General features: G+C 30.5%; 2 protein-coding genes across 2 annotated transcripts; both read right to left on the minus strand.

Annotated features, from left to right (window-relative positions):
* Window positions 1-556: 556 nt before the first annotated feature.
* On the minus strand, window positions 557-2,690 carry LOC146939949 (aspartic proteinase Asp1-like). Its single transcript, XM_085753534.1, has 8 exons — window positions 2,453-2,690; window positions 2,219-2,339; window positions 1,963-2,132; window positions 1,638-1,877; window positions 1,396-1,555; window positions 1,092-1,283; window positions 937-1,006; window positions 557-856 (listed from the first exon to the last, which is right to left on the minus strand). The coding sequence occupies exons 1-8, from the start codon at window positions 2,623-2,625 to the stop codon at window positions 750-752; spliced, it is 1,233 nt and encodes a 410-aa protein (XP_085609660.1). The 5' UTR covers window positions 2,626-2,690; the 3' UTR covers window positions 557-749.
* Window positions 2,691-8,289: 5,599 nt separating this feature from the next.
* LOC146939950 (aspartic proteinase Asp1-like) lies at window positions 8,290-10,551 on the minus strand. Its single transcript, XM_085753537.1, has 8 exons — window positions 10,247-10,551; window positions 10,021-10,141; window positions 9,699-9,934; window positions 9,378-9,614; window positions 9,137-9,293; window positions 8,809-9,006; window positions 8,644-8,716; window positions 8,290-8,549 (listed from the first exon to the last, which is right to left on the minus strand). The coding sequence occupies exons 1-8, from the start codon at window positions 10,417-10,419 to the stop codon at window positions 8,452-8,454; spliced, it is 1,293 nt and encodes a 430-aa protein (XP_085609663.1). The 5' UTR covers window positions 10,420-10,551; the 3' UTR covers window positions 8,290-8,451.
* Window positions 10,552-11,136: the final 585 nt, after the last annotated feature.

Below are 11,136 nucleotides of genomic sequence, written 5' to 3' on the forward strand. Positions count from 1 at the left end.
ATTAGAACTTTATACCAAAAAAAAAAAAAAAAAGTCTTTCATTAGAACCTATTTATTTATTTGTTTGTTTTGCTTAAGTGGTCTGTTGGCTAGACTACACACCTTAAATTTTATTTCTTCACTCAATTTTTTTTTTATTTCTTTTTACTTTTGTCAAGAGAGAAGGGAAGAATTCTTAACAATACGTACTTACAAGACATAATCTATATTTATTTTAATTCCTAATCATTAATAAGAGTATGACGATTTAAATTTATTTTTTTAAAAAGGGAAATAAATAAACTGAAACGAAAACAGAATGAAAAAAAAAATGTGACATATATATTCAATTTTTAATTTAATTTAAGGTTGTAGACTACTGAAACTATTTGTCCTATTCCATTATAACATGAGATAGGAAGAATTATTGTTTGTCTCAAAAGAAAAATGTGAAGAGTTATTGGATCACAAATGCCAACAACATAAGTTTTGTTGACAACGTATTAAAAATACACTCAACACAAGTCGTGAGTTGATTATTAATAGAGAAAATGTAGAAATAACTCCTCAACCAAAATTTATTGAATTTCTATTATCATATATAGAATGTTAATTCTTTTGGGGAGGTATGCATTTATTGAATTTCTATTATCATATATAGAATGTTAATTCTTTTGGGGAGGTATGCAATTTATTTAAGGCTAGTATAATACAAGATGTGTATTTATTTTATTCAATCTTGCCATCATTCATATCCTCCCTCTTAAGCATCAATCGATCAACGATTTGGGAGGTTTATCACAATTGTTATTAGGGACCCATCCAATCTGCTTTTTCTCGTTGTCAAAAATCATTATCTTATTGTGCATAGCAACAACTGTTGACACCAAAACAAATTGTTACTACAATCAAAGCAATAATCATTACAAATAAAAAGAGAAAAAAATTCTTTACTACCTCCAATCATATTAATATCAACGCCATGTACACTGCTATCTTCGATTGCCAAGCATATGTTTCCATTTCTCTGAAAAATAAGCTAGCATGTTAGTAACTTAGTATATAATTAGAGGATCATAAAATCAAAGGTAGCTTAATAAAAAGGTGCTCACTGAGAGGGTTATATAAAGTTCAAGTGGTAGTTGAAACTGCGCATTGTTTGGGAAGTCCAATATCATAGGCTTCAAATACCCTTTGCTCACTTCGTCTATAGAATTAAATGGTTTGTCACCCTTCCAACAAGTTAGACCGTCTTCCTTAGTAGGTGTAAACTTTCTTCCTTTAAAATTCAATTCAATGTGTATCTGAAATATTAATTAATATTTGATCAATAGCATGTTAGTAAATAAATAAGACGATAAAATTGATTTATAATAAGGTTCCTTATAGTTAATTAATTTCTATGATTTTTCTCACCAGATTGAAAAAAACTTTATAATCTTTAGAATTGAAGTATGAATGGATACTCCCGCAATCAAACATAAACTGAAGACCCCTAATAGAAGTAGGTTTTTTATCGTAAATCAGATTTGCTAGTCCTGAGAAATAGCGTCCTTCTACGACAACCTTTGTTTTTCTACATAAACAACAAATTAAATTGATTAAGTTTGTGTATAGTATATGTATGTATGAGTGACAACATCTATTAAATCATTTACCTTGGAGGATTCTGCATAGGTGTCCAACTAATCTGTGTATAAGGTTTGGGAATGAAGTTATCTCCAAAGAATAAATACCCTCCTCCTCCTTTTTTGCCACTAAGACAATGACCTACCACATTTTTAATCAACCCTTTAGATTTAAGCTGGGACAATATGCTGGCCTCACCGTGCCCAAGCCCAAGGATCCCTTCTGGGATCAGTTCTTTTTCATACGGAGCTTTCAAATAATTTGAACATCTGCCATATTAATTTAAACACTTAAATTATTATCAAATCAAAATAGTTAATTAAAAAATCTTTGGTGCGAGTCCGAGTGACTCACCCGAATGCGACCTCAGGGCGCTGTAAAGTGCGATCAGAGCTTTCTATGGGAATACTGTCTTTTACTAGGAAACCTTTAGTTTCAAGAGAGTCTCCATATCGTTCATGATACTCACACAAGGCAGTCCCACATTTCACTAGTTTGCTAGGTTTATAAAGTTTATCCTTAGGCTGCAAAATTAACCAACAAAGATCAACATACAGTACTAATTAATTATTAGATTAATGTAATTATGTCAAACATGATTAATTATTACCATGGTGCATCCTTGGCATTTTTCATAAAAACACTGAACCCAAGTGAGATCAGTACCCGTGTCAATAAAAAGGTTTAAGGGCTGTACGGAATTGCCAATTTTGAGGGACACTGTGTAATCCCTGCAGTGCATATGCATCATCATAAAAAAATGAGTTAGTCATAAGTTGATATATATATAAATTTTGGAATAAAATTGTTGAGGATATATAAATTATTGGCATTGATGGCCTACCCATGCGGCCCTTCTTTAAGCTGAAAAACAGTAGAAGAAACGAGGTTATAAAATGATAATTCTGTGGAATTGGCATCCAAGGATGATAAGGAATGGGATGTGGAAATTATAGAAATAAGTAGCAGAAGGAGAAGTGTAACTAGTGGAATTCCCATATTGATTTTCATATCCATCTTCACTATGTTTTTAGAAATCAAATGAAATATGAATGCAATGCTCTAGTAATGTTGTAATGTGGTAAACACAAGAGGATGTCCTATGCTTATATAGAGGCCGAAATAAAACTCTCAAGAAAAAAAGTTCATATGAAATTAATTCATAATATTTTTACATTGACTTTTAACAACTACCCCCGTTCCTTTTTTTTTAAACTACGGCCATCTAAAGTTTTTTGATACATATTAAAAATAATTATTATGAGTCAATTATGTATGTTTGTGGTGATACATATTAAAAATAATTATTATGAGTCAATTATGTATGTTTGTGGTACAATTTGGATCGGTAATGAAATAAAAAATGATCAGATCCTAAAATTTAAATATTCATGGTTTGGTTTGAATGACTTCTAAAAAAATATCCGATTCAAGTTTATGTAATTTAGTTTGGATTGATTGTTTGATATCCAAATAACATTCTTTTAAAAAAGCTCTATTAAAATTAATATCATAAAGACACGATAAAGTCATATGTTTGTTGTATAATATAATCTATAATACAGTAAATATTAACATTTAGGAATGAAAATAGTCGATTATGATTTAAACATATGAAATAGTAAAAAAATACATTAAATTTATCTAATAAGTATTATTCAAAAATAAAAAACCAGCAAATAATAGATTAATATAGTATATTATACAAATAAAAAAAGAATTAAAATTTATTTATGCAGATTATAGTATAATATAGTAAATCAGATCCAAAAATTCAAATGCTCGTGGTTCGGTTTAAATTACTTCTAAAAAAAAAATTTGATTCAATTTATGTAGTTTAGTTTGGATCGATTGTTTGATATCCAAATAACAATTTTTTAAAAAGATCTATTAAAATTAATATCATAAACACAATAAAATCATTTGTTTGTAGTAAAATATAATCTAAAATATACTAAAAATTAACGATTAGGAATGAAAATAGTCGATTATGATTGAAACCCATGAAATAGTAAAATAATTGCATTAAATTAATCTAATAAATATTATTGAAAAATTAAAAACCCGCAAACGGTGATTAAATTTCAGTTGAGAGTTACACTCACATTAAGCAATCCACACACTTTAAATATGATTATCTTTGTTTTGTAAAAAAAAAATGATTATCCCTGTACAAGTTTATAGAGAAATTTTAGAGGTTGTATGCATTTTTTTTAAGAGGTTCTATCTATGCATTAATTAACGAGGATACATATATATACATCCCAACCGCCTAACTTAACGCCCTTGCTTTTCACAGTATCCATCTTCAGAAGGTGTTTACTGAGTGAAGAAGAAAGATCCATTTTTAGAAGTATTTTATTTTAAGACGGTATTTAGAAATATATGAAACAAAAAATTTCATAACATGAAATATAACTGCTTATATGTGATGTGGCAAAGACGATGATAGTTGTTATGCATGGCTATAAAGAGAAACTATACCATAAAATGCTGCATGTCCATCTCATTAATTAATACAAATAACCTGCAGTAAATACTACCTAATCTCTTCAATTTAATCAATGTTTACAAATATTATATATTGAACCCTTAATTTTTCCAAAAATAATTAATTTTATTATCAATTTACTTTTATGAGGAATAAAAGTCTTTCATTAGAACCTATTTATTTATTTGTTTTGCTTAAGTGGTCTATATTGGCTAGACTACACACCTTAAATTTTATTTCTTTTGTCAAGAGAGAAGTGAAGAAGTCTTGACAGTATGTACTTATAAGACATTATTTATATTTATTTGAATTCCTAATCTTTAAAAAGAGTATGATGATTTCATTTTTTAAGGGAAATAAATAAACTGAAACGAAAACAGAATGAGAAAAAAATGTGACATATTCATTTTTTAATTTAAGGTTGTAGACTACTGAAACTATTTGTCCTATTGTAACGTCCTAATTTGAGAGTTAAAAATTTAAAATATTTTCATCTCAATTAGGATTTGACTTTAAGATTTTAACATAAAACTTTAGATAAATGACTTTGAATACCTTCCTTTACAAGAAATATTTACAAAATATTTATAAATACATGAATGTCACTTGTTTTAAATATAATAGATGATTAGACCCTAAACTAGACTCTGATTGTGATCCGGCCTTTGATGATACATTGAAATGACTTGCACCTGAAAAAATAGAAATCAACGTGGGGTGAGATATTAATTATCTCAGTGAGCTTCCCGACGTGGGATAAAACACAATCCTGCCTTTGAACAAGATTTTTCATAAGATGTAAGTGTATTAAGGAAATTAAATATACTCGGTTAAAAGTCATCAGTTAATTATGCACAATTAACATTACTATCCAATTACTTATTCTAAAAAAAATTATCACTTATAAATAATATAAGCAATCCTCTTACAATTATCACTTATAAATAATATAAGCAATCCTCTTAAAATTATCACTTATAAATAATATAAGCAATCCTCTTACAATTATCACTTATAAATAATATAAGCAATCCTCTAGGTTACCGAACGTGGGAAAACCTCGATAACCTAAACTAACGGACTTGTGAACATAAATGGTTGTTACATAAGAACGATCATTGACAAGTCAGTTATATCATTTGGTAAGGCGGAGATATATTAGCTCCGGTAAACGGTGCCCCGATTACCCCTTCTTACACGTCCCGTTGTAGACGGAGAATCCACCTAGCTAGAGTGAATCCTAATATTCCCACTTAAACTTAACAATCGTCTAAACAATCATGAAACATTAAACTTATTACGGACAAGGAATGTCCAACTTCACATAGAAACATGAAAGTATATATAGATTATAAAAGCAGAATTTTCTGCAAAATCATATGTCAATCAAAGTCATGAATGACATATAAATTGAAGTTATAACTTTTTGCAAAATTTACTACAGATGGCCAATACACATACAGAGACAATGAAGTTGGTCCCATATCCAAAGTCAATGTAGTTAATTTAATAAAAATCGTACTCCAAAACTGATGTATAAAACACAATTCCAGCACAGCTGTTGATAAAACTGTAAATGAATCTGTCATATAAAATCAGTTATTTTTTAAAGATTTTATTGAAGATAGCCAATTTACAATCGAAACTGATGCAATTGGTCCCATTTGAAAATTCATAACCAATAAATTATGAAAAATCATGCATTGAACATATTCTATGCAGAAATTTTCAGGAAATTCTGGTTCATCTTTGAAATTCTATTTTCATATGCAATTAGGACATCAATAACTTTCTAGGTTTAACTTACCTAGCATTTATACATTTCATCAAACCACTTCAAGAATTCAGTAAACCACATCAATCACAGTTAGTTTCGGTACAACAAATTCAATTTACTTTCTAGCACATACTAATATCAACCATTAACATTCCAATAAATTAATAACTTTAGGCTTAAATATGCTTTTGGTATTTGCAAATATAGTCAATTTGGGTTTTGGTCCCTGTAAAAAAAAACTTTTGAAATCAGTCCCTACAAAATTTTTTGTTTTTTAAAAAGGTCCTTGGCCCCACTTTCTTGCCTATGTGTCAGATTTTTGCCTACGTGGCAGATGCTTATTGTGCATACATGTACACATGGCATTTACATAGATTTAAATAATTATAAAATAAAATAATAAATCAGAAAATGTTATTTTAATTTTTATTTTCTAATTCTGAAAGATCATAAAATCCCTTTCTCTCATCTCCTTCGTCTTCCATTATTCCTTCCTTTTTTTCCTCCTTAATCCCCTTTGTCCATTCTTCTTCTTAATGTTCCTTCTCCTTCGAATTCACCTTCTCCATCCCCATGTAATGGCGAATTACCCAATTTCCATATCTCAAATTTTCCAATTCAATTTCGAATTACCCGATTCCATATCTCAAGCAAACGAGGGGCAAGGTCTAGTGCATCGATTTGAAAGAACTCGTGTGGCAAAGGTTTTGTTTTTTTCGAATGAAGTGTGCGGTTCTGATGATGAAGATGATGATGGGTTGGGTTCAGAGGCGGTTTGGATCGTCGCGTTTTGCGTGGCGGATTGGTTCATGGGTTGCGTCGCGTTTCGCTTTAAGTGTTGTTGTCGCGACATGACGACAGCGCTGCTGTGGTAACGGAATGAATCAAGTGAAGAAGATTTGGGAGTTGAGGACGTGGTGGGGATGGAACCAGGGATATTCTAGATCTGGTTTGAGAAGATCTTGAAAAAATCTTCAACCCAAGTTCAAGTACAACAAGATCCGAAAAGAATAGGATACTAGAAAATGCAAATGCATATGAAGATGAAGATGATAAGATTCTTAATTTTGGGTTGAAGATTCATGTGGAGAAAATAAAGATCCGTGTGTTTTTTTCATTTTGTGATGAAGAGCATGACAATGGTGGTATTGGAAGAACACGTGAAGAAGAAGAAGAAGAAGAAGATGAATTGTCTTTTAATTAAATAACATTAATTGTTTTATTTTAATTTTGAAAATATAATTTTTGTCTTTTAAAAATATTTATTAAATAAGTTAATTGAAATAAATGCCACATGGAAGCCACATTGACAAAGTGACACAGTAAGCATATGCCACGTAGGCAAAAATCTGACACATAGGCAAGAAAGTAGGGCCAAGGACCTTTTTAAAAAACAAAAAATTTTGCAGGGACTGATTTCAAAAGTTTTTTTTTACAGGGACCAAAACCCAAATTGACTATATTTGCAGGGACCAAAAGCATATTTAAGCCATAACTTTAATTCTCTAACAATCAAAACATCAAACATATAATACGCATATGACTGCACTATTTCCTCAACTATAAAGACTCATGCGTGAGTTCTTTAAATTCATTATTATTTTACCCAACATCTTAATTCATCAATTTCAATCTCTAATTCAAATGTTCATACTCATCATCAAAAACCCCAAACCTAATTTCTTCTACATGCATGCATGAGGGAGAGGGAATGGAAACCCACCTTAATTGATAAAAGATGATGGTGATGTTAGCTCCTTAACTCTTCCTTTGATGCTAACCCTTTCTCTAATCCTTTGCTCTAAGCTTTATTTCCCAATTGAACCCTAATTAAAAGCTCCTCTTTGCTTCCATCTTTCTGAATTGTAATCAAGTGCTTATTCTAAACATAATATTGCATGTTGGTTTGATTTGAAGAATGGTTGAAGAGTATGGTTTGTTGTGGTGTAGGGATAGAGGAACGAAGAAGAGAAGAGATATGAGGGAAGAACTTTGTGTTCTTTTCTGATTTTAGAGTGGAATGAGAAGATAGTGAGGTTTTGTTACTGTATGCAGAGAAATTACAGTATAAATTCCACTATCTCAAATGTGTCCCTTGACTAAGTTTTGAGCATAAAATTTAAGTTGGGCTTGATCAGAATTCTTAGTCTACTAATTATTTTCTCCTCTAATTCACATAAGTTAGTGTCACTAACGTTAGGTATGAAGTATCTTACTATGGGAAAATGCGGGTTGTTAATTACACCTATTCCATTATCACATGAGATAGGAAGAGTTATTGTTTGCTTCAAAAGAAAAATTATGAGAAGACTTATTGGATCACATATGCCAACAACACAAGTTTTGTGGACAACATATTAAAAATACACTCAACACAAGTGGTGAGTTCATTAGAATAGAGTAAATGAAAAAATAACTCCACAACCAAATATTTATTGAATTTAATTATCATATATATAATGTTAATTCTTTTGGTGAGGAATGCAATTTATTTAAGGCTAGTACAATACATGATGTGTATTTATTTTATTCAATCTTGTCATCATCCATATCCTCCCTCTTAAGCCTCAATCGATCAACGATGTGTGGAAAGTTTAGTACAATCGTCAGGGACCCATCCAATCCGCTTTTGCTCGTTGTCAAAAATCATAATTTTATTGTGCATAGAGAAAGCTGTTGACACCAAAACAAAATGTTGTTACAATCAAAGTAATAAGAGGGCTGTTATATGTACAACCGAAAATAAAAAGAAAAATTTCTTTACTACCTCCTATCACATTATCATCACCAAAGCCTTCTACACTGCTATCTGCGATCGCCATGCATATGTTTCCATTTCTCTGAAAAATAAGCTAGCATGTTAGTAACTTAGTATATAATTACTTAATTAGAGGATCATAAAATCAAAGGTAGCTTAATAAAAGGTGCTCACTGAGAGGGTTATATAATGTTCAACTAGTAGTTGAAACTGCACTTTATTGTTTGAGAAGCTTAATATTATAGGCTTCAAATACCCTCTGTCCTTCACTTCGCCTATAGACTCAAATTTTTTGTCACCCTTCCAACAAATTAGATCGTCATCCTTAATTTGTGTAAACCTACTTCCTTTCGAATTCAATTCACTGTTTATCTGAAATATCAATTAATATTTAATCAACAACCACTATGAACCGAAAACGGTATAGTAAATAAATAAGCTGATGAAATTGATATATAATAAGGTTCCTTATAATTAATTAATTTCTATGATTTTTGCTCACCAGATTGAAAAGAATTTTATAATCTTTAGAATTGAAGTATGAAAACGTTGTCCCGCAATCAAACATAAGCTCAAGATTCTTGATGGAAGTAGATTTTTCATTGTAAATCAGATCTTCTAGTCTTGAGAAATAGCGTCCTTCCTCAACCTTGTTATTTCTACATAAACAAACAAATTAAATTAATTAAGGTTGTGTATATATATGTATATAAGTGGCAACATCTATTAAATCATTTACTTACTTTGAGGGACTCAGCATAGGTGTCCAACTAATCTGTGAAGGAAGTTTTGGAATGAATTTATCTCCAAAGAATAAATACCCTCCTCCTCCATTTTTGTCACTAAGACAATGACCTACCACATTTTTAATCAAGTCTTTAGATTTAAGCTGGGACAATATGCTGGCCTCACCATTCCCAAGCCCTAGGATCCCCTCTGGGATCATTTCAGGTATAGGAACCTTCAAATAATTTGCACACCTGCCATATTAATTTGAACACATAAATTATTATCAAATCAAAATAGTAAATTAAAAAAATCTTTGGTGCGTGCGAGTGCCTCACCCAAATGTCAGCTCAGGGGACCCTAAAGTTCCAGCAGAGCTTTGTATGGGAATACTGTCTTTTACTAGGAAACCCTTAGTTTTAAAATTGCCTATATATCCTAAATCATACGGACATGGTTTAAATGGGTCAAAATTAGGATGTCTTGGTTTTTCCTGTACCGCAGCACACAAGTTACTCCCAGACAACACTAGGTTGCTATCCTTCGGTTTAAGTTTATATAGCTTATCCTTAGGCTGCAAAATTAACCAACAAAGATCAACACATAGTACTAATTAATTATTAGATTAATGTAATTATGTCAAACATGATTAATTATTACCATGGTGCAACCTTGACAATCTTTATAATCACACTGAACCCAAGTGAGATCACTACCCGTGTCAATAAAAAGGTTAAAGGACTGTACGGAATTGCCAATTTTGAGGGACACTGTGTAATCCCTGCAATGCATGCATCATCATAAAAAAAAATGAGTTAGTCATAAGTGGATGTATATATTTTGGAATGAAATTGTTGAGGATATAAAATTGGCATTGATGCCCTACCCACGTGGCCCTTTTTTAATCGGTAAAACAGTAGAAGAAATGAGGTTATAAAATGATAATTCTGTGGAATTGGCATCCAAGGATGATAAGGAATGGGATGTGGAAATTATAGAAATAAGTAGCAGAAGAAGGAATGTAGCTAGTGGAATTCCCTTGTTCATTTTCATAGCCATCTTCACTATGTGTTTAGAAATCAAATGAAATATGAATGCAATGTTCTTGTAATGTGGTAAACACAAGAGGATGTCTTATGCTTATATAGAGACCGAAATGAATTCATAATATTTTTACATTGACTTTTAACAACTACCCCCGTTCCTATTTTTAAACTACGGCATTCTATCATCGTGAACTTAACTTAGTTGATAAGGACAATGCATAATATATGTGAGGTCTGAGGTTCAAACCTCGACCACCACAAAAAAAAAAACTACATCCTTCTAAATATTTTTTTATACATGTTAAAATTAATTATGATATGAGATAGTAATTTTATAAATTGATCTATATTTTAAAAAATTATACGTTATTAAGAGTAATGTATATAACATTAATTTATTAAAAGATTAAATAAAAAATTAGTATTGCTTAGGAAACACAAAACAACAATCCATTTGATATAAAAAGATTACTTTTTTTTTTTAACATAAAAAAGATTTTTTTTCTACTGGCGGAGTTATATTTAACCAATTGAGTCAATTATGTATGTTTGTGGTACAATTTGGATCGGTTATGAAAAAAAATCATCAAATCCAAAAATGTAAATGCTTGTGCTTCGGTTTAAATTACTTCTAAAAAAATATCTGATTAAATTTATGCAGTTTAGTTTGGATCGATTGTTTGATATCCAAATAACAATTTTTATAAAAGATCTACTAAAATTTATATCA

The sequence above is a fragment of the Medicago sativa genome, chromosome 3, assembly GCF_051527215.1.
Source record: "Medicago sativa cultivar Bolivia chromosome 3, Bolivia_mono, whole genome shotgun sequence".
NCBI classification, from domain to species: Eukaryota; Viridiplantae; Streptophyta; class Magnoliopsida; order Fabales; family Fabaceae; genus Medicago; species Medicago sativa.

Excerpts from the sequence above, each read along its gene's own strand:
- LOC146939949 (XM_085753534.1), bottom strand. The coding sequence starts at position 2,625 with ATGGATATGAAAATCAATATGGGAATTCCACTAGTTACACTTCTCCTT. Across the intron at positions 2,340-2,452 it reads CTTAAAGAAGGGCCGCATGG|GGATTACACAGTGTCCCTCA; the intron begins GTAGGCCATCAA and ends TATGCACTGCAG. Across the intron at positions 857-936 it reads TGATATTAATATGATTGGAG|TTGTTGCTATGCACAATAAG; the intron begins GTAGTAAAGAAT and ends TGGTGTCAACAG.
- LOC146939950 (XM_085753537.1), bottom strand. The coding sequence starts at position 10,419 with ATGGCTATGAAAATGAACAAGGGAATTCCACTAGCTACATTCCTTCTT. Across the intron at positions 8,717-8,808 it reads AACATTATATAACCCTCTCA|AGAAATGGAAACATATGCAT; the intron begins GTGAGCACCTTT and ends CTTATTTTTCAG. Across the intron at positions 8,550-8,643 it reads TGATGATAATGTGATAGGAG|CTTTCTCTATGCACAATAAA; the intron begins GTAGTAAAGAAA and ends TGGTGTCAACAG.